The sequence below is a fragment of the Morone saxatilis genome, unplaced genomic scaffold, assembly GCF_004916995.1.
Source record: "Morone saxatilis isolate NCDOM2014 unplaced genomic scaffold, NCSU_SB_2.0 Contig15, whole genome shotgun sequence".
Lineage (NCBI taxonomy): Eukaryota > Metazoa > Chordata > Actinopteri > Moronidae > Morone > Morone saxatilis.
The window spans coordinates 19,901,653-19,925,219 of NW_023339707.1; the positions used below are offsets into that span (position 1 = coordinate 19,901,653).

At 37.8% G+C, this 23,567-nt stretch overlaps 1 protein-coding gene across 7 annotated transcripts in view; it reads right to left on the reverse strand.

The window, feature by feature from the left end:
- Positions 1–75: 75 nt before the first annotated feature.
- Positions 76–23,567, reverse strand: part of LOC118324309 (microphthalmia-associated transcription factor-like) — a 36,989-nt gene continuing 13,497 nt past the window's right edge. The window contains exons 1-10 of one of the 7 annotated variants that reach the window (XM_035656587.1): positions 22,388–22,792; positions 17,300–17,537; positions 8,221–8,436; positions 7,993–8,088; positions 7,426–7,543; positions 7,050–7,142; positions 6,879–6,935; positions 6,619–6,694; positions 5,645–5,792; positions 76–4,777 (exon numbers count right to left, since the gene is read on the reverse strand). In XM_035656587.1, the coding sequence (XP_035512480.1) occupies positions 4,385–4,777; positions 5,645–5,792; positions 6,619–6,694; positions 6,879–6,935; positions 7,050–7,142; positions 7,426–7,543; positions 7,993–8,088; positions 8,221–8,436; positions 17,300–17,537; positions 22,388–22,656 (1,704 nt within the window). In that variant the 5' untranslated portion in view covers positions 22,657–22,792 and the 3' untranslated portion in view covers positions 76–4,384. Of the gene's footprint in view, positions 4,778–5,644; positions 5,793–6,618; positions 6,695–6,878; positions 6,936–7,049; positions 7,143–7,425; positions 7,544–7,992; positions 8,089–8,220; positions 8,437–17,299; positions 17,541–22,387; positions 22,793–23,567 lie in introns of those variants that run through there. The other 6 variants (XM_035656585.1, XM_035656586.1, XM_035656591.1 and 3 more) reach the window with 6 other exon arrangements.

Below are 23,567 nucleotides of genomic sequence, written 5' to 3' on the forward strand. Positions count from 1 at the left end.
ATAGGTAAATAGGTAAAACATTACCTTGTTATCTAATTTAGATTTTGAGGAAGAAAAACACAAGCTCTCCAAAGATTCAAATAAAACTTTTAATATTTCTCACAAGATAGTTTCCACATTGAGTACCAATGAGTTTGAATTCACTAATCTGAAACCAGTGCGTACAGTAACTATTGCTACATTCATCTTATATAAACTGTAACAATAAGAACAGTAGCAACATCAGCAGAAAACATTGTCTGTGTGAACCACAGGAATGAGCAGAAGAGATGATTCTTCATTAGTGGTTTACCCATAATGTGCCATAATAATTAACAGCTGGAAGATTCATTATGAGAAATCAGTCATAGTGATGGCTTTAAATTAAGTGCCACCGCTACCACGTGTGATACCAATGTTCATTCTAACCAGTCACATTTCAGGGTTTAGATGATTTATCTTTTCCACTAAAAAAAAAAGCTGATCTGGGTTCAGTCGAAGGGCAATGCTACAGGCCTGTGTGTATTGCACTATTAAGGCTCAGTATGTGGGATTGAAGTCATTCTGCATTCCACTGAAGCTGTAATTCAGCTATGACAAAAATACTAAATTCAACTCAAGGTCCACTTACTAGCTTGTTCCAGGCTTTTAACCACGTCTCATGGTCTTAACAAGAGAGGTTCCATACTACTTCAGTGTCACATAATGACAGCTGAGCTATCTCCATCTGCTGAGAAGGACTGTGAGATGCAGTTGAAAGCTGGAAAAACTGTTACCAAGTAGAACTTATTTTTCTTTTTGTCACACTAGTGTTGCAGGAATGAACTTTCACAATATACTTCACCCGTTGGTGGTTTACTTACGGCCTGGTTGCCATCATGTTTTTAGATATTGCTTGTAACTATGGATGAAAAATACCACTAACAGAGGTGCATTAGCTCAGCTGTTAAAATGGCAATTCATAAACTTATTGTATATTTTATTTTGGCAACACATTTTGGCAGTCATCACTTTAAACTACATTCATAGTCTCATAATGATGCTGAATATTCAGTACAACTTTGGAAACACTGCCTTCAGTATGATATTTAACTTTAATAAAGATAAAACAAAATGCACACCTACCCCGAAGTGTTCAGTATTAAATAATAAATAAGATATTGTGAAACATATGAATAAACAAGCAAAATATAATATAAAGACTAAGAGTCTACAGCTATGCTAGCTCCTCTGTTGAGCTAACATCAGCATGCTAACATGCTCACAGTCACAATCTTAACAATCTGATGCTAAGCAGGGGTTTAGAGTTTAATATTTGCTGATTAGCACCAAACAGAGTACAGTCGAGGCTGATGGGAATGTCATTAGTTTTGCAGGTTTTTGGTCATAAATCATATTTGGAAAAGTATCAGAGAAACTGAAATTATGACCTGATGATGCCACTAATTGAAAAGTTTATGGATCATTAATTACAATTTATCCTGACGGTGACATAAATGTCTTAACCAAATGTCACTGTGCAATAGTTGTCAAGACATTTCACTAGAAGTAAAAAATGTCAACCTGCTGGTGGCACTAGATAAAAGGTCAGGGGATCACCAAAGTAATAAGGATCCACTGGGCACCTAATGTCTCTACAATATTAAATGGCAATCCATCTAATTCATTCTTGAGATATTTTGGTCTGGAGCAACTGACATTGCCATAAAGCCACGTCACGCTGCCAACGCAATCATATTATAAATAATTAAAACTAAACTCATTACAATGAAATGTTGTTTCATCATTCTTATTTTCATACCATTGCACTTTCCCCAATGTCATTTTAAAAATGTTATTTTTTATGAGAGGAGTTTCACATGTCTCCTCCTCAGCAGGCTCAACACAGCCAGCCAGCTGCCTAGCTCCTGTTGGCTACAACCACCACACAGATTTATGTTCTCACTCTTCACATAATCAACTGTCTTTCTCTGAGGAATAACTTTAGAAACATTTCCAAGATAACTCTGAATGAACGAAGCTCTTCGCTTAGATGCTGAGTAATAATCCAAAATCCTATCCAAAAATAGAGGTTAGTTGCTGTGCGTGTACTCTGTATTTGGTTGCTGCTGCAGGTAGTCAGTATTAGTCTAGCATTGGCATCTGTTGTTAAACCTGTAGTGGGGACTCAGTGATTGCCTCAGGGGTGAGGGCATGGAGACAATTTTGAAATGAAATAGTCATTGGTAAAAATGCCATTATGGAATTAAATTAACATACTTATGAAAAAAGGGCACTTTGAAATAAAAAAAATCTGTACAGAAGTAAAGTTAAAATAAATAAAAAAGCACTTAATATGAAAACAAAAATGATGAAATAACATTTAATAATAAGGATGGGTTTTCATAATTTATTATATTATTTCAAATGTATTGGATTATATATTTTACTCTGTTTAATTCATAATGCCTTCTTTGTTTATTTAATACTGAACATGTTGGGGTTCCATAATAAACACTTTCTAGTGGCTCTTGAGTCTGAGAGGCTAAAAGTGTTATCTTGTACTGACAAAAGGCCATTTCCTACTGCTCTCTAATATACCTTGGCACTCATCAGTTAATCCATGAAGCACCATACACCAGTATAAACATCAACAAAATGTTGCATCATTGTCTACAACTCCTGTTACATCACTGAGGAAACAGAAACGACTGTAAGGCACTTAAATCAATTAAAAAGACAATTACTTTGATACTGTTTTAGACTAATTCATAAGGAGATCACATTATCAAGACATGATGCTGCTCTGCAGGCACAACTTCAACCATTGCATAGTTTAACAAAATGGAGGCTGTGCTGTAACAGGGCTCTCGATGTATGGCAGGTAGTTATTTAACAAAGGCATATTTATGCAATGTGCTACAACTGCTGAAAACAAACTGCTGAAATATACAACAACCGTACACCATAAAGAATCTACAATCTCATACAATATTCTGTATGCATTTCAAAAGCCAAATACAATAGTTAGTTTATGCTTAGATAAAAAAGGCGAACAAACCATGTTTCAATTTACAGAGGTCATTCCAGTGTTTTGACAATGTCATGCATTTCATACAAAATCCCAAAGCAGTCTCCTTATACTCCTTGGCAATATAAATGTTCACATAATGGAAAAAAAACATACTGAATGTGAAATGTCACCGCAGTGGTGTAAAAAAACAATAATTTAGGAAATGGATGGACAATCTGATCTATCAAGTGAAATCAGCTTCTTGTGCGTGTCAGGGCTACAACAGGGTCTTTAATTTTGATTTGAGCTAAGTTCCTACTAGTTTTGAGACTAGAGATTAAAACATTTTCATTTAATTCTTTGCTAAATTTAAGTATTTCAGTGGTTTTGGCAAAGAGAAATGTACAGTGGTAATATATCTTGTACACCCTGCTGAGTAGACAGCACCGGATGGTTAAAGGATGCATTTATTTGGTGAAACTTGACCTTTCTCTCTTTTTACTGGATTGTTTTGCTGCTTTCTTGCTCATTGTGACACAGAATAAAGGACTAAAATTAGCCATTATCAATGTTGATTTTGTTCATTTTAATTCTCTTAAAGGAGACATTTTAGCTTCATCTTTTTTAACGTGCTTTTATTCATTATTATCTCAGTTATTTCAAAAAGGCTCTTTGAAATAACTTGTTATAAATTAATCTTTCTTGGGGAATGTGTACATAAAGTCCTGTTTACATAGATACATAAATAAGATCAAATATATAAATGATTAATATTGTCAAGGAAGAAATTTCAACTGGAAGACTGACAAAGACTCAGCTAACAGCCAAAACATGTGCATAGCAATACAACATTGATGTATACACATCTTAATAAGGCATTGACACATTCAAGTATAATCTAAGACACAAGGAGTGTAAAGCACTATAGTAATAAATATTCTTTCTTCTATTATTGCTAGTGATTTAAAAAGCAGTGTTCATCTCACCACAAAATATCTACACTTCTGACCATGATTTATAACTTCCCTAGATTCTTTGGAATCAATAGAAATAAACATAATCTAGCCTCTATCCAAAGATAAATGCATTTTTTTTTAAATATAAAAACTTCTATTTTTGTAACTCATTGTCATCAAAGTATTGATTAAAGCAAACATACTTTATAATCAGTCCTTGAAATCAAGGTTGAAAAGACAAGGATATAACAAAAAACAAAACAAAAAAAAACATGAATGGAAAAGATTCAGTACATGTAAACACGGGTGGGGAAGAAAAAAAAACACAACAGACACAAATAACACGAACAAGACAAAGCCTCTCCAGCAGCAGGGAGTGTGTTAGCTACTGACAGGAACACTTGCAGCAGGATGGAGGGGCTGGAGATGCAGGCGAGGTGTCTTCCAGTAGGGGGTGCTAACAGCCCTGCTCATTCTCATCCATGCTTACACTGCTCTTGCGACTGCTGTCCTTTGAGGCATCTGGGGAGATGGAGGAGAGCAAAGGGTCCCCCCCTCTCACCGGTGATAAGGTGTCTTCCATGAGGATGTCGTTGAGTTTGCCCGGCTTGCTGTGAACGCTGTAGTGGCCCTCCTGGAAGTTAGTTTGGGCTTCGTTTAGCTCCAGGGTGCCGGGTTGTTCTGGAGTGCAGGCGGGGTGGTGTTGGTGATGGGGGTGGAGCGCGTACAGGTCCTGGTGACAGTCCTCCAAAGCGGTCTCTTGCTTAATGTTCCGGGCCCCATGTTCAGAAGTGCAGAGTGTTGAGGATCCGACAGTAAGACCGTGAGCCCGTGCCTGCATTTCCAATTCCTGCAAAAACACACAGGTTAGTCAGTAAAGAGTTTCACTCTCTGCCATAATGTCTATCACAATCACAGTCTTCTATTCTTGTGTCAGGATGGGTCTCAGATCACTGTACTGTTTCACTTGCTCCATGGATGGTCAACAATAAAGGAACAGTTTACTAATCCAGAGTTTCCCCAAGGAAATTAGTTGGCAGACGTGCTAAGTGCAGGTGACTTTTCTTTTTAAAACCCCATTTGACTGTGACTGATGGAGCTTGACTTTTCCAGTCGAAAAACTCTAAGGGTTTTCTTTTCCCCCAGATAATAATGATAATAATACCTTTATTAATATAGCACCTTAAAAAACAGAGTTTACAAGGTGCTTAGACATGCAAAGCAAAAGCAGAATATTCGGAAGGCAATATAACAACAGACGACGAACAGTGAGGCCAGACAAAAGCAAGACAATAAAAAAACAAAATTGCTGCTCTAAATAATTACCGTAAAACAAACGCTCAATGTGATCAATTGATCAATGTCAGCTGTGCTGAATCGCACAGATCCTGGCGCTTCTTGTCTTTTAATTTCAAGATGATGGTCTAAACATCCGGCTTCTTCAAATACGTGACCTTTGCTTTGCAAATTAGTGTCCCTACTCGTTTTTCCCTATGGCTTGATATATTTCATAAAAGCGTAATAATTTCCTCTGACATCAGTGGAGACACGAGGGGTTAAAGAGTAAAATCTTTCAGTCTTTACACTCCGTGCACATGACACTGTATACTGTGATACTGTAGTTTCCCTTCTAATTGTATTATTAGTTTATAAGATGCAGTTCTACAACTCTGTGACTCCGCCTTCCCATCAAGAGATGTCATGGAAGTTTGTTTACCTGTATCCTCAACATCAGATGTCGATTGGCATGCTCAAGCTTCTTCTGGCGATTCTCAAGCTCCTTGGCTCGCTGCTGCTCCCGCTGTAGCTTCCTGATGTAGTCTACCGACGCCTTCAGGATGGTGCCTTTGTTCCAGCGCATGTCCCTGAAAATCACAGAGGAGCCATTATTTGTACAGTCTCTTAGATCGTATAGTTTTTGGATGTCAAACAAACAGCGATCTCTAAAATCAGATTACAGATTTCCATTAGACTCGGGCTGCTCTAATAGTCCACTAGCTGCTGTTCAGTTAGACAAACAAGAGACAGAAGAGAATAATGAGGAGGAATAAGGAGCAGAGCTGCTGCAGGTCACAGAGGTGATTTGAAGTCTGAGAAGTGAATGCTGCATTAGACATTTATGCCGTGGAGGTCACTGAGATCACAAGCAGTCATAAGAGCGACCTTGAGCTCCCTGAAGGATTGGAGGTTGCGCTGGGTACAATCAATCTTTTCTAGACTAAATGAGAAAAAATCCAACTGATAGGTGCTTTGGTTTTAGGTTTGAAGTGGTCAAAAGCCTTAAGGGTGGGCATTTAAAGTCATGAATTTAATTCTAACAAGCACATGTCCCATACATGTTCTTATCATTATCATCATGTGTTATCCATAATAAGAACTATGTTAAGCGAGGTTTGTTTGTGAAAGGTCAGTCACTGAGTTTGTGTGCATGAAGGCGGTTGTGTGGGTGGAGCACCCAGCTGGGGTTTAGCAAAACAACCACGGGTGAAAAGACACAACAAAAGGGGCTGCTGGGATCTTCCCTGAACCACAGGGAAGGGCAGAAAATGAGGAAAGAGTGCACACTTAAAGTGTACAGTCAGAACAAATAATTAATATACTCAATCTCAGGGTTAAAGATTGACACATAGAGATGAGTCTTGAGGAAATCTGTCTTGAATAAGAAATAAAGCAACAAAATTAGTAACTTACGGGTCATTCGATTTTGGAATTAAAGTTCCCAATTCCTTGATTCGATCGTTGATGTTAAACCGTCTTCTTCTCTCAACTACACAACATAAACAGAAGAGAAAAAAAAATCCATGATTAGCTGACATAACATCATCGGAAAATTTGTTTTCAGTGTTTTTTTTACTGTAACAAAGAAAAAGACACTAAGGCAACCATGAGTATTTTCAAACATTCACACTTACAGAATTAAATATATATAATTAAGAGCAGTTTAAACTCACTCAAGTTGTGGTTGTCCTTCTTCTGTCTTTCTTTTGCCATTGCTCTTACCTCAGCTTCTGAAAGAAATGGTAACGATGATCAATAAAACAGAACGAAACAGTGCAGGTGCAAGTATTAAAGAATGTGCAGCGGCTAACTTCTACATTTTGAAGCCAATTAACCACACGTACCCACGGGGAACCCTTCAGGCCTTTGATAGTTGTCAAATTTGCCACAGGATCCAGACTTATCCAGCATATGCATGATGGCCGGGGATTGTGAAACTATGTGAGAAAAAAAATGGTCAGTCATGTACAGTCAACACCCCCACACTGAGGAAGATTACAAGGACTGGACTATTAAAAAAAATGCTACATTATGGGCTGCAAAGACCTGGAGAGTACAGCTTCATATGTGTTAGAGCCTTGGTGTTTTCCACGCAATAGAGAAGCTGAATGGATATTAATTAATGCAGCTCAGATCTGTAAACATTTTATAGATATATTGTAATGACAGAAACCAAGCATTTAAAAGTGTGTATGTCTTTTACTGTGACAGTTTGCTTACCAGAGTATTCCCTTTTGATGTTGGGCAGGTTGGCAGGGCAGGAGTTGCTAATGGGCAGACCTTGCTGGGACATACCCTGATTACCATACATGTCCATGAGGTTAGCAGGCACAGGGATCTGAAGACACACAGTAAAGACATTAGGAAAAGATCACACCACCCCCTCTGTATAGATGCTAATCAGCATCACAGGATGAGCATGATGGGAAGGGTGGTGACATAAAACAAGCCCATTATACAGTGACAAAAGTTTAACAAATGTTTTAATATGCAAATCAACATGATGCCAAGAATAGTTCCTCATTTTGGAAAAGAGTTAGATCAGTTGATAGACATCACTCTCATGTAAGGCTACAGCCTGCAGCCAATAAGTACAGCATAAAGACAGGAAACAGGGGGAAACATCTAGCCAGCACCTCCAAAGCTCACTAATTAACACAGCAGTGTAGTTATCCCAAAAACAGACCAAACAGAATGCCCTCATGTGACGAACTTTAAAAGAGCAAAGTGCTCGATCTTTATACAGGCTCACTGTTGAGAATGAATTCATGTTCAACACACACATACCGTGTTAGCCATCTGAAGTCCTGGGTCCATCAGGCCGAGGATATCATCACTGTAACTGGACTCCAGACTAATAATGTCATCAATGACATCATCCATCTAAAACAAGACAACACAAAGGGCAGAGGACATACAAATAAGTCTGATTAAACAAGTACAACGTCACAAAAGGGGAAAGTCTATGTGTGTGTCACTGTGAGACGCTGTGATAAGTCTGCGTAAGTAACTCACCTCTTTCTCGCAGTTAGCGTTCAACGTCAGTAAGGCCATAGGGCTGTTGGGGGCGCTGTTGCCCGGCCCTGGCGGCATGCCCCCGTGGTCAGAGGACTGGTTGGGGCAGGGCAAGCTCAACACCTGAGAGCCAAGCTTTCCCAGGTACCGCTTCACCTGCTGCTGCTGTGAGCGCTGGATGTGGTATTTTGTTGGGTTCTCCAGGTGAGTCTGGACCTATTGGTAGGAAAATAAGGGAGAAAGGAAAGAGAGCAAGGTTGCTTGTTTAGAAATGAATCATATAAATATGCATCTTTGTCACACCGAATAAAATGTCGCTGAGAAGGAGATGTTCATTTTAAATAATCCCACTTGATACTATATTTTTCTCGTAGTCACATTTCATGTTTTTTTGGCTATGCAGTCTTTTATTAGATTAAAAGACTCTAAATATACCTCAAAGTCGTGCCTGTCCCTAGCATTGCACAGAACTGACTGTAATATTAAAATAAACTCACGCACAGATCTCAAAGCCTTCCATGTGTTTTTCTTTTGAGACGCTGCCAAGTGTTGTTATCTCAAAGAGTCTCAGTAGAAAACAATTTCTACATATTTTTCTTTAACTGCTACTGTCTGCTTTTCTACATTTATAGTCTGCATATTTTAAGTAACAAAAATGACACAAACACACCCGTCTGCACTCCCCAGTTATGGATACATTTGATCGCTGTGGATCATTAATCCCCACACAGCACTAATGATACAGAAAAGCTACTCTAGGCAAATAAACAAACTTCAGAGACAGTGTTTGTCAAAATTTATATGGAGCAGTGCTGCTGCTGAATTCCACTGCTCACATTTGGATTCTATATTTAAACCTTCTTGTCTATTGCCAGAATTTTTTTGATGCAATAACTAACACATTCTGTGGTTTATAAAATAACAACTGATCATCACTATGTGTAGACACATAATAAGCACCGTTATGGATGATGACACAACTGTATTGGCTTTAAGATAGTAAATTAGGTAAGAATTTAGTCTCGTAATGCCATTTTATTTTCCATGTATAATTTAAGAAAATACCTCTTCTCCAAAAAAGATAATATTAGTTTTTACACATACCTCATAAGGATAGTATCCAAGCATCTCAAGCATAATTTACAATTAACTGATTCGTCCAGTGTAAGAACAAAATAACTTAAACTTCTGTGCTTAACTCCTATCTAAACTAAGAAGTGCTGTAGCTGCTTCCCTCTTGGTTGCACCAGAAGACTAAGCCTGCTAAGTATGAGGACAGACACATCCAGCTCATCTTTTAAAAGGCAAGAAAGGTAATTAGTTATGCATGTCAAGGAATCTTTAAAGCACAATGAGCTTTTTCAAATTTGTGTTGTTTTATGTAAAATCTGAATTTATTCCTTTATGGTGATCACTTGACGTCAGGATGTGGTGCTAACAGTTAGTGCCTTTGTTTTGCAAGGCCGGCCCTTTAACTGAAAATTGCCTGGGGCTATCACTTTGCCGCATCCACTTTTTTAACCCCGTGGATGCTAGTCGTGCTTTCCCAGTTTAAAACAGCACAAAGAATAAAGTCTGTTAAATCCTTGTTTGTCTGCAGCTTGCATCTCCTCGTGTCTCTAAAAGACATTTTTTATCATTTTTAATCAGACATTTTTAATCGTCAACAACAGGCATACAAAATCAAAATCAATGCATTACAGCCTACTTCATTTTTTAAAATGATGTATTTGTTCTGCTTAAGCCCAGAGGATTTGGATTCATTAACAGCGCTGAGGAGGTCAGAGGCTCTAGACAAACTCTAAGCTACCTCTGACATTTCTGCGAAAACTCCTGTAGTCTGCACACTGAGCTGGACAGTTAAAATGATGTGGTTATTGAACAAATACATAAAATATGAACTGGCTCCCAACAGCAGCTTAATACACGATACACGGAGCCTAAGAAAAAGAGACTTATGTTGCTCATGGATACTCAATATCTGTGGAAACACGTGATGATCAAGATAATATAATCTGACTAAACACAAGTTCACTTTGTGCACGTTCAATTCAATTCAATTTATTATATATAGCAGGTCTAGAGCATACTCCTTATAACATTACGTTCATGCAATGTAACCTTTAAACATTATTTGTGTACTCTGTGGAGAGTGAACTGTACGCTAGTTTATCACCTACCACACCTGTCATCTCTTTGTTTGCATTCCCCTTTTGTTTTGAATAATAAACCCACTCATGTGACGTCACGTCAGGTTATACGGCCGTCTTTCTGTGACTGTCAATTTTTTTCACTTCTTACCAGAACAACAACTCTTTCAGAGTCTCTCTTCCATACAGTATGATTGTTCTGCAGGGGGTACTCATGTGAGAGGTACATTAACATATATCCCACAGGTATGACTGAGATCACCTTGGGCTGAAAATCATCATCACAGGGTCGTATAGCTGACACTACTGAGAGGGGCATACTTACAGCACGTCAATGGCTCATTAAGAACAACCATACCACAGTGTGGGCTAAAGTCACTAATAAACTCCTTTAGTCTTTATTTTGCACTCATTATGGTGTTTAACTCTTGTATAATAACGTTTCTAATTATAACTTCTTCAGGATCATTTCTACTAACAACAAAGTCGACACAAGCATCACTTTATCAAAAAAATTATGTGCTTTATACATTATGGACCACAGTGACGTTGGTCCTGAAAATAGACTGTGAAGGGCAGCAGAGTGTTCAGAAACCTAATCCAGATGGAGGAACTGCAGCCATAAATGGCAAATCCAATTATTTGCACTCACATGCATAAACGATTGGTAAACAACCTAATACTGGTGAATACTAGTTAACAATTTATCAACTAAACTGACTGAATTAAATTGAATTAGGGTTGACTCTGGTCTGACAAAAGTTGGCACAGTCTAATAAATATTTTAATGAATCTTTATCATCTCTTTCTTTACCATTTTAATTTTTTCCCCCTATAGTGTCTGTGATTAAAGAAACTGTCTGTGATTTTTTAATTTAATCTTTAGAAAATTCTTTCATTCTTGGTCCATTAAGTGTCACAAAATAGCAAAAATTCACAATGCCCTAAGCCCAAGCTGACATTTTCAAATTACTTGTTTTAAGTAATTGAGTAAATATCTAAATTAAAAAATTTAGTTGAAAGCCAATTGAAAGTCAAACCTTTACAGATTAAATAAGGGATCTGAAAGGATTCATATTCAGTAAATTTAAAAAAGAAAATTGTTGCCTTGACAGAACACAAAAAATAAATTAAAACAATTACACTTATGCGTAATATAGTGTTTGAATTTAGTCCTAGCTGTGATAAAAATGAAGTGTTTGAATGTAATTTAATTTCTATTGAAAATACTCAGTATAAAAAGCACAGACATAACACACACTGTTGTTGTGTTCCTGCAGTCAAAGTGGCATCTTTTTAATTTGCAACTCGTCAGCTGTCATAATATAAAAAAATCACATAAGAAAATAGTTAATCCTGTCCGTCTCATCAGTCGCTTCCCGCCATCGTTCCAACACTTTAGGCGTTCCCACTGACCTCGAGGATTACTGAGTGTGCTGTCCTTCTCTGTGTGGGAACAATCATCATTTTATAAGGGCTGGTTTTGAGAAAGAGAGCGACCAGAGCTGCTTTAGCCACGGCAACGTTTGTTATTTATCTTGCTTTGAGTCTCTGAAGGTCGTGTTTACAGCAGGTTTACAAAACAAACAGATAAATACAATTAGTGGTATTGTCCAGAGTATACAAATATTTAAGTATGCTTTGGTCCCAGCTTTCTGTCTTGTATCCTGGCTGTTTTTATTTTATTGTTGAGGCTTTTGCTCAACTACTTAGAGCAGGGGTGCCCAAACATTTTCCTTTGGAGGCCAAAACTGAAACTTAATGGTGGTTCGTGAGCCAAAAGCAAACACCTATTCTACTGTATTGTTAAAACTTAAAATGGTACTAGGATGCTAGAGTTCCCTTAATTGACTTACTACCTGTGCAAAGTGTCACAAAGTGGCTGCCATGCTTAGTTTATGAAATATGAGTTAGGGATCCTACATATTTGAAAGGGAACGTTTAGCTCACAAAAAATTAAACAGCATAAATAGCCAGGCATATTATGATATTTTTAATTTAATTTTTTTTTTCACTAGAAACCAACTTTGAGCCCCACCTTGGGCAGTCCTGACTTAGCAGTCCTGCCCCTCATGTCCTGCCTCATAAAAATATCTGGTGAAGTAATTGTTAGAAGTTAATTATGAAATATTGAATGAATAATAATCAAAACAAGTGACAACACAGTTCTTCTTGTAAATCCTGTGGTTCTGTGTTCTCTTTGGTTCCTTTTTTTATTTTTACAGTTTTGCCAAATACAGTATAACATTTAAACTAATATTTTCACTCCTAAAAAATGTTAATTGTGTCAGTCAGTCGTTCATCATTTTGCCTATTTTCTGTCTACGTATCACAGGTTGCATATTGATACAGTTTGTGACCAGTACAACTACAGCATTATTCAAACATTTTTATATTCCACAGGTCAAAGTAACAGTAAGAAAAGTCTAAAAAGAGCAATTTTTCTGTCCTGTTAACCATCTCAGATTTATTTTTTTTAGATCATGGTTGGAAACCACTGCTGTATGCACACAGGGTGTAAATTTGTACAGCACTTTGTAACATTGTTAAGAAAAGTGCTATATAAATAAAGTGTATTATTATTATTATTGTTATTAATATGTACAGTATTACAGATTTTGTATTATACACAGAGACAAAGACCCACTGATTCTGTCTCTCTCTCTCTGTGTCCTTGTCTCTTGTAAATTCACACATCCACAGAAATGATAGCTGTCACCATCTAAAAATAGAAACAAAGACACTGTACAAAGGATTACTGTAGGAGCCCCACACAACTGTCTCTCTCTCGCTCTCTCGCACTAAGAATCGGAACAAAGAGGTCATTAAGGACATTATGTGCACAACACAAAGTAAAAGGTGCCCCCATAAAACCCAAGTATGACTATATGAACCTTCTATTACATTAAATGCAACAGTTTGGCTTCAGTCTGTAAAAATCTTGACTCCTCCTCTATGATTTCCTCACCGCGGATATTATGTTCACAGCTAAAATGGTCAGTCGATCAATGGATTAGTCTATTATCAAAAGAAAATGATTTGCAACTCTACTGATCATCATCTGATTGTTTAATTTTTCAGGCACAGATTGTGAGGATTTGCTGTTTTTTGATATAATGAACTGAATATGTCTGAGTTTGGGTCAGATAAAACAAATAATTTGAAGACGTCAGCCTGACTTTTAGGAAACTGAGAAGCAGAATTTTCTAACATTTTATAGACTGGGAGATTAATTGAGGGAACAACCAGCAGATTGATCGACAATGAAATTGTTGGTAACAGGCTTTAATTAATTCATCGTTTAAGTATTTTTTTTTCCTTGGCTGTCAAATGTGAGGATTTGTTGCTTCTCTTTGTCACATATGATAGTTAGCTGAATATCTTCCAGTTTTGGAATTCATTAGTTGTTGTTAAAATATTAAGCAGATCAATCAATTATGAAAATAGAATAGTCGCAACAGGCTAAAATCAGTTAGTTCTGTCTTTACATTAAAATGAGCATTGGTGGTTTTTCCAGCTTGTTTTTGTCTTCAGGGATTTCCTAAATTATCACAGATAATTAGATGATCTCACGGCTCTGAGTTCATTGGAGACCTCAGACCTCAGGGTGGAACATCCAGACCTTGTCAATACATACTGTAGCTTTTTGTTATGAGGAACTGGTCTGGGGGTGAAAAAGTGTCTGTTCAGACTGGAGACTTGATTGGACTGAAAAAGGATCCTTTTCATGGAGCGTATACAAAGTGGACACATCTACACAGACTGCTACAGAGTCTTTGTGTCTGAATATAAAATATGTAGAAGGACTATAAACATGGTGGGGTTCATATATAAGCATTAGTCTTAGATCTATAAGAGTTTAGGATAAACTGATACGTCTCTAACACTAAACACTCAGTTTGTCAACTCAAGACTGAGATTGTCAGCCCCAGCAGAACTTGAACTCTACCCAACTTAACTCAATGTACTCTTTCCAAAATACACAGTTAGGAAATGTGACATAAACTGCTAACTCACAGCATCTGCAACCACAGCAAACAAGACAGCTTGTTGTTTATCAGCTCGTTTTTAGCCATCGACAGCCCAGAGGGCATCAGCAACATAACCCCCAGAGAGTCAGAAACACTCGGCTGAAACAAGCACAAAGTGTCCTGCTGTACTGGGAAAGGACACTGATTTGTATTTTTTTGACTTGCGTGCTTTGGGCATTCCATGATGATCCTACCAGGATACATTAACAAGAATGCCCCCATTCGCTATGCAGGCTAGAAGAATAGGCCACTTTGTCTCACAGTTAAGCTGCTAACGTTCTCCGTGGAACTTGCAGACAACAACTGTGATGCTAATGCGAGCAGCTAGATCAAGAGCAACCTGTGGTCTTCTCCACCTCTGACATATTGTCATTATGCAAAAGCTCAGCAAATTACCAATGAAAGACAAACCATGTGTCCTTAAATGATACATGTTGTGTTAAAATAAGCATAACAGTTTAAAACATAGGATCTGACAGTGTCGATTGCTGTTTTATCCACGGCTGTAATTGAAACAAAGCAATATTGGCCGATGTAGAAACAATGCATCTAAGGTTATATGTTGAATTCCATGAAATGATTGCACTGCACAATGCACACTAAACATGTCATTTGTTAGATTAAAGATTCCAATATGAGCATTTCTATTAAATGTCTTGTTACATCAACTCACAAATCAACCCAAATGAGATATCTGTGTGGCATCTTTGTATACTTTTTGATGCACACTGATCACGAGCTGCACTGAGTGTATAATCCAAAAGAAGAATACTTTGTTCTTTTCATGGCACCATAAATCCTTTGAAAAAAAAAAGTCTAGAAATAATTTTTTTTAACCCTTTTAGGAAGTTATCCTACATAAATTTCAAAGCAGTGTTTTTTTTCTCTTAAATATGCCATGGAATGAAAGCAGTGGGGGCTAATTACGAGCATTCTTCACTGAATTAGCGTTCGGTGTGTGGTAAGGCCATGCTCGCCTTTGTCTTGATCCCTAAACTGATCCCTTACTTATTCCCCAGAAGGTCAGAGGTCACTTGGTTAATTAAGGGTCCAATCAGTCTTTAGATAAACTCATCTGAGCTTAATGTTTGCACTTTTTGAGGTCCAGCAGCTCTGCCTGGTACCCCTGAGCTTTGTGTGGACTCTGCTAATCTACCCACAGACAGGAGAGCAGGTTAACCCAGCTCAACAGCGCCAAGCTTGAACGGCCTTTTCATTTGAGGGCTTCAGTCAATGAAGAATGTCTGTAAGCTCTCGCCAAAGCAGAAAAATTACTCTAACTTGATGTATTGTACACAGGGCGAGGGTTCGGGGTGGGGGCATCCTAAACCTCTCAAAGAGCAGCAGATTATGGAGAGTAAGTAATGTTTATGCTGCCTGAGGAGGGCAATGTTTTCAATGGATATACTGTATTTGTCCTTCACTGCTGGCCCATGCCACACACATCCAGGGTGATGAAAGTGTGGCTGAGCAAGTAACCATGAAATCTTTGAAAGTGTTGTGGATGGATTTAGTTAAACAAAGATTACTCAATAGCTCCCAGTATATCAGTACAATACTCTACCTAATGGGAGATTATACAATTAAAACTTTATAGTGTCCTTTAATTAAAGCTACTCTTTTCCACCGAGGGGTGTGCTTATGATCTACAGTACAAACAGCCTGATAGCAGCTACACTATCTTTCTGAATGTGATATTTTATGAAACAACAATGTCTGAGATAACATTACGCGAATGAACATTACGTGATGAAAGGATCTATACCAGTGATGTTATACAAAAATCTGATTTTTTGGCACTTAGTATTTTAAATTAGTAGATATTATCTAAGAAAGTCGAATACACAAACATGATCATATGTAAGTGTCACATATTCGTTCAAAAGTCAATATACTGACAAAAACCCAAATTGAAATAAACTAAATATAGTTTGTGTCTTTCTAAGAAACAAGGAGACTTGGAAAGTTTCATACACACAAGAATATACAGATATGCATGTGTTCTCATGACCAACTTTCATCCCCTTCGCAATGAGGTAAAAAGCAAATTTACAAACGCAAAACAGAGACTGAAAGGACCCACTAAAGTGTTTTTAAAAAAAACTTAAAAAACCCTAAATCTTCGCATTGTGCAAATCTTTCCAAATCACAAAGACCAAGTTTTTTATACCGTCACTGAATAATTACCAAAACATAACCAGAAAAAGAGAATAAAAGTGACCACAAAATAGCAACATCACATAAATTCTGAATAACACATACACATCTTCACCGCCACACAACACAGCCGAACACATTTCTATCAACATTTCATAAAGATTACTAATTCTCTATGAAAACACATGAAGAGGACAAACTTACCAAATCGCCTTGTTAAAATGTACCCTCAAGCACAACGGTCTCTACTCGTACAGAAAATCTTAACAGTCTCCTGTCCCTCGGACTGCCAGGGAATCAAAGCTATGAAAAGATGTGAATCTAGCTGAGCAAATAGGATTAAAGATGGCTAAATCCAAATGGCTGGAAGCACAGCATGCATTAAAGAGGAATTCTCTCGGGAAAGATAATCCCCATATACGCATTTTAACACAGTTCACTCACTCCTGTGCTTTTTTTTACACACAGTCATAGTAAAACCACAATTGGCTGACTGTCCACACACACATACATACACACACACACACACACACACACACACACACACACGAGTCAATAAACTCTATAAATACAGAGCAGCCTGAACTGTTCAGACTGCAACAATGACACATTCTGCTTCTAATTCCAGAGGTGGAAACTTTATACATATACTGTAATAACTTTGACTAATCATTTATGCATTCATGCTGCCATACTCCCTCTTCCTCCCAACCATCACAAACTACAACCACGGTTCCTTACCTTGAGCACCTCCATTGGCACCTGTGCAGCAGGCGGTAAACTGGCCGAGACACTGACATTGATGGCAGGGGTCTGGGCCGCCGTGGTTTGTGGGTACTGGGAGGCCTGTTGTCTCTGCTGCTCTCGCCGCTCCTGCTCCTGAAGCTGCTCCCGCATCAGCTGTTGCCTCAGTAGGATGCGTGATGTCATGGCCGAGGAGCTCAGCGGGGGCTTGGAGGAGCCGTGCTGGTCCGACGGGCTGCTGCCGGGGGGGTAAAGAAAGATGCCAGATGAGTGAGCAGAGACAGTGGGGATGAGGAGATAGCGAGAGAAAGCGAAGAGGAATTGGAAAGGTGAGGTGAAAAGACATGAGAGTGATAATAGAGAGAGGGTAGAGAGAGGTCAGACGAGGAAGGAGAGGTCAAGCAAAAGAGACAAGAGGGGAGAAAGATTAGCAGGAGCGGAGAACAGAAGATGAAGGGAAGGCAGATGAAATAAAAGGTTAATATGAGGATGACTGAAAGGGGCAAAGTTCAAAAGGGAAATCTAAACCGTGGAGCTGCAACGATTAGTCGATTGATTGATAAGCTGAATGAAAGAAAATGAATCAATTATTAAGACAATCTGTTAAAGATCCCCTCCTGACATTTATTATGATGTAAACAAACTGCATGGTACAATACTGTGTCTTCATTTTCATATTAAAATCATACTCTATCTACTCCTTCTACCTCATTAAAAAGTCCAGAGGCTGTGAGTATGCAATTATTAAAACGTTTTTCTGCTGGACACAAGATGTCTCCTACTGTATTTACACGGGTGGCTTCAAGTTTCTACATCACTATTGTATAAGCTGTATACTGGACCAGGACTGACTTCCAAATTTTTTGGGATGTTATGAATCATGCTTGCAGGTGAGAAAAACTGGATTTTCAATGAGCACAGAGAAACTTTCCACTTTCAGCAGATGAATGTGAAAACATGTGTCAAACTCTGCACATACATCGTTCTGCAGTGAAGCTCAAACATCCAACTGTAGGAATGAGAAGAAAAACAGATTTTTGAGTGGAGTTTAGTCCAGCTAGTCAGATGTAAGATTTTGTTTATTTTCTTTGCCATTTATGATGTAAATGAAATGTCTTTGGGTTTGGAAAATACTCAAGAAAATAATTGGCGAATGAAAAAAATGCACCCCTACTTTTCTGCAGTTACTATTTTGTTTCTTAAAAATATAAATGCAACAAATGAATCAACTTCATTGTTGTGGCATCAATTAAAATTTTCCACCTGCACTCACAAAGCTGTATTCCATTAGAGAGAATGTAACACACAAAAAAGAGGAAGTTTTCGTAAAAAAGGTTGCTTCAGTTTTCCCACTCTCTTAAATTTAGACGGTTACTCCCCAGACAGAGTCCTGCAGTCCTAAAATAGAGAGACTCTGCTGAAGCAGAAGTTGTCGGTATAAAGCCTTCATCGAGTGAGTGATCCTTTTGACAAAACTCAGTAAAACGTCTGGCCAATCCAGCTGTGCAGTAATCGCACTAATTAGCCAGTGAAGTCAAACACAGCTTCGGTCGACAGCGTATTCAGTGGGTGTTGAGCCCTCAACATACCATAATTCTCCTCTCCCTCCCCAGCACTGCATATAATCTCATTGTCTGGTACCACACCCACTGAACCCTGCACAAGAGCAAAAATATGCTACGATACAACATAAAACCACTTTTTTTGACCATTATCTACAGTCAAATACCAACACCTTCATCTTTTAAGTTTAACATAAACTGTCTCAGTCAATTCTAAAGGCAATGCTGATGCAGATAAACTGATTATTGATCCCGGATAAATCAATTAACAAGTAGGTTTAATGACTGAATTACAGCAGAACAAAGACTGTAGCTTGTTCTCTGAAAGTACTGCAGCACTTGAGGTCTCTCAATCCGACAGCTACTTTTTTTTCGTCCAGTTCCTTTGTACTTCACCCAATACATAGAATCAGGTTTAGTGTTCATATGCATAATTCCTTTGTCTGTGTGACTTTGGGCGATTGTGTTTCCTTTCATCCCTTAAGTTTCAAACAAAAGTCACTGGATCTAATGTTTTAACAGCTTTTCTTTCTGTTCATTTCCCCTGCTGGAGCTGAATCCTTTGATTTATTTCTTTAATCTGCCTTGCTGTTTGAGTGTTTGAATTTTAAGAAAAAAATAGCTTCATTTCCTTTTCTTCCTCATTTCCAGATGGAATAAACTTTAAAAGTAAACGGATGTTTCCTTTTCACTTTCAAATGTTTTATCTGTTTTGCGTCTTAAAAAGTGAAGCTGAACATATCAGTCAACTCAAGTTTAAACCACAGAACACAATAGTTTCACATTCACACATTCTTTGTCACTTCAAACACAACAACAACAACAACAACGACGGTCAGGCTTGGGGAGTAACAGATTAAATGTAACAGAGTTAAATAATCAGAATACAAAAAAAGGTAACTGTGATCAATTAAAATGACATTACAAAATGGGGATCATTAGCAGGATTACAATTTTAAAATCCTATTTTTTTTTTAAAGGACGATATACTACCATGCATGTGCACAGTGAAACCATAGCTTAGCTTACAGTTGCCAACCCATTATCATGGCTTCTAGTGAAAATACTGCTTTCACTGTGTGACAATGTCTCCATATTTAGTTCTTTCTAACGTTGCATTGCTCTGTTGTTTTACAGAATACACGTCATCTTATTTATATTTCTTTTCTCTTCTCTTTATTTACACATGTAATCCAAAATCAAGTTGTTTTTACTTTAATATTATGATACCAGGATTAAGTGACAAACAGTTAACAGTTAAATAGTAATTGTATCGAATCCCATTTTTAAAGTAACCCTCCCTTATGACCGTGTAGCAACACTTCCAGGCACCAGAGAGGAAAAGAGAGCAAAGACAGATCTGTTGTCTTTAAACACGTGGACCTTACACTTAAAGTTCACACTAAAATTATTTATTATTTATTTAGTTATGGCTTAAAAATCAGACAATATTTGATACTGTATATATTACTATATACACATTCAAATACTTATCGAACTATTGACTATACAAGTAAAGGTACATTACACATTTCCCTTTATGCCGACTTCAGAATGATAATACAAAAACTATACATAATGAAGCAGAAATTTTAAAGAGGACAGATTACAGCATTGTGAGATGGTAGCAGTAGCCCAACAGATACTAGATTCTTTAGAAAAATAATGATATTAACAGAAATTATACTTACTGTAATGGCAAATAATGCTTAATGCTGGTGAGAAAAGCACAATTTAAACAAGTGCTTTGTAAAGCCAAGGCAGCTCAGAGACAATGTTACCCTGAAGCTAAGTAAGTGGGTTTTGTCCTTTGGGCAGAATAAATGTCTGTACAACATTTCATGGCAATCCATCATTTAGTTGTTCAGATATTTCAGTCTGGACCAAAGTGGACAGACTGAGCAGGCCATCCCTGGAGCCACTAGCATGGCTTAAACGTGATAAAAGCAAAATCTTTGTAAAGCCAGGGCAACCAACTGTGCTGTCACATCTTGAAAATAGCATTTATCTATATATATTTATACAATATTTTAGAAGGTATTTGTTTCTTGTTTAACACAAACAACTTTTTGATGAGAGTCCCTTAAATTAGTTTTTTAAAGAACGTTGACCAACATATGTACTCACAGTCATAATATAAAGTTGTCAGGGCTCTCTGGTGGACAACACATGTAATGGCGGCACTGTTTTTAAATGCCCTCAAACAAATCTGTGATAAGCTAATATCGGCCGATAAAACCAGCCATACTGATGTATCGGTCAGGCTGTACTTCATTTGAAAAGTTAACAATATCAACACCATCAAAGGACTGTAGCTGAAGAGTTTAATTATGCTTGAATAATGACAGGAAATTAATCCTAACACGTGTCCAAATAGAGGAGAATGGTTTATAGCAGAGATCTATTGTGAGTTGTAGCTCCTTATAATTTTCTATAATGCATTCCTGATTATCAGATTGACTTGTGTGTGTTTGTGTGTGTGTGTGTGTGTGTGTGTGTGTGCATGAATGACCAGAAGCCTCTCTGCAAAGCAAAGCTCCACTTCTCTCTCTCTCTGTGTTTCTTCCTTTTGGCTGTTTGCTGGCTTTTTGCCAAACAGACCACTGAAACACATAAAAAGCTCTTTTGTCCTTTTTAACTTTTTCACTCTGTGTGTGTGTGTGCACGCACCTCCTCTCATGTTTGTGTGTATCTCAAAGAGAAAAAAAAACACAAAAAACAACAATGGCTGCACAGTGTTGAAGAGCCCCACCCACCCAACTCATGATTCCTCTGATTCTGCTTACTACGCTACTCCATCATACTCATTATTAGTCAAACAGTCAGAGCTGAGTCTTTGATGCAGGTTTAAAAGACAGACAGACTGACAGACAGACAGACAGACAGACAGACATTAATCAAACAGGGAAATTAAACAGCTTTGCGTCCAGACAGAAGAGAAGATGACCAACAATGTTCAGTGCAGGTCTGATTCGAGTCAAAACACTGAGTTGATAAAGGAAAACAATTTTCAGAACAGACACATTGCACCATTAATACTGCAGCTGATTGGACCTAATAGCTCTGCCTAATGGACAATAATGACATAACAACAACCTCATCTAAAAACTAATAGCATTACATTCAGATATAATTGCTGTTACTATTGTACACAAACATCTTTAAACTCTTTTGTGATTATCTCTTTACCTTCCAAAAGATGAATTATAATATTTAAAGTGATACAAAATCTTTAAACTACCTACTAACTATAAGTATTCACTTATGAGTTACATACCCATAATCAAGTTCAAACAACTATTTGGTTTTGATTATTAATCAGACCCAGGCAAAACTATTCAACACAAAACACACTGTACAAGGAGAAATTAGCTGAAGCTATGATTGTATATACTTCTCACACATAGCTCTGTGCACACTGTCCTTCATGTGTACATATAGTGTTGTACACACACCAATAGATTCCAAAATCATGCCTTAACGCATGCAAATAATAGCACAGACGCAGAGGTGCCATACTCACAGACGGTCAAATGAGCAGGGTCTGTACACTTGCACTCCTACGGCCTCCATATTTGTTTGTTTTTTTCCTGAAGGTGCACCACCCGCCCTTGGAAAGCAATGAAAGTCATGCTGGTGGTGCAGCGCTGAAAGTGTGTCAGAGGGGGGAGGCTCCGGGGCCCGGCCTGGAATCTCCAATCGCCACACAGAGTCCCAGGCAGAGGACCAGCCCCGTCCAGTGCAACAGCAGAGCAGAGGAGAGGGCAAGCGCCCACTGAACACACTGTCCATCAACACTCTGCTTTAAAACCACACAGATACTGTTTCACTTTGAGACATGTGTCGCCACCGTTAAGCGGACAGCCTACAACCAAGTTTGAGTTTAGAAAGCCAAGAATCTCCCAAAAACCACTCTGTTTTCATCTTTGTGTGAATGCATTTTTCAGATAATCCAGTTTTAAATTATTTAGCTTTAAGTGCACCTCCACTCAAAAATGTGTTTTGTTTTTTTGTTACTTCACATGGATGTGAAACTAAACTGTGCAGAATGGTGATGGTGTTCGTGCAGAGTTTGATACTAGAAGGCTTAGTGTACACTGATCTGCTGAAGTGTAATGTTTCTCTGAGCTCACATTAAATCAAAATCTAAGACATGTATGTTTGAACAGTGTGTGACATTACAACTAGTTTGGAAGCCACTCCTGGTTCAGTATGCAGATACTAGAAGGCTGTGTACACTGATCTCCTGAAGGGGGGAAAGTTTCTCTGAACTCACATTAAATCAGAATGTAAGACATGTACGGTTGAACAGTGTGTGACATTACAACTAGTTTGGAAACCACTCGTGGTTCAGTATGCAAGTGTAATGTGGAAACCTGAAGCTTCCAATACACTGAGAACGGACATTTCAGTGAAATATGAGACAAAGAGTGTCTAGTAGAGCTGCACATATTACCAGTTCATTAATTAGTTGATTGACAGAAAATGAATTCTCAATAATTTTGATAATTGATAAATCGATTAGTAATTTCTAAGCAGAAATGCCAGAACTCTTGCTGGTTCCAGCTTCTTAAATATAAGGATTTGACCCTTTTCACTGTTTTCTATCATTGTAAACTGAATAGACCGGCTGTAGGTCTAATGTCTAGTAGTTAAACTTGATGACAATGAAAAGTATTTACATATTCATAGATTCTGGATTT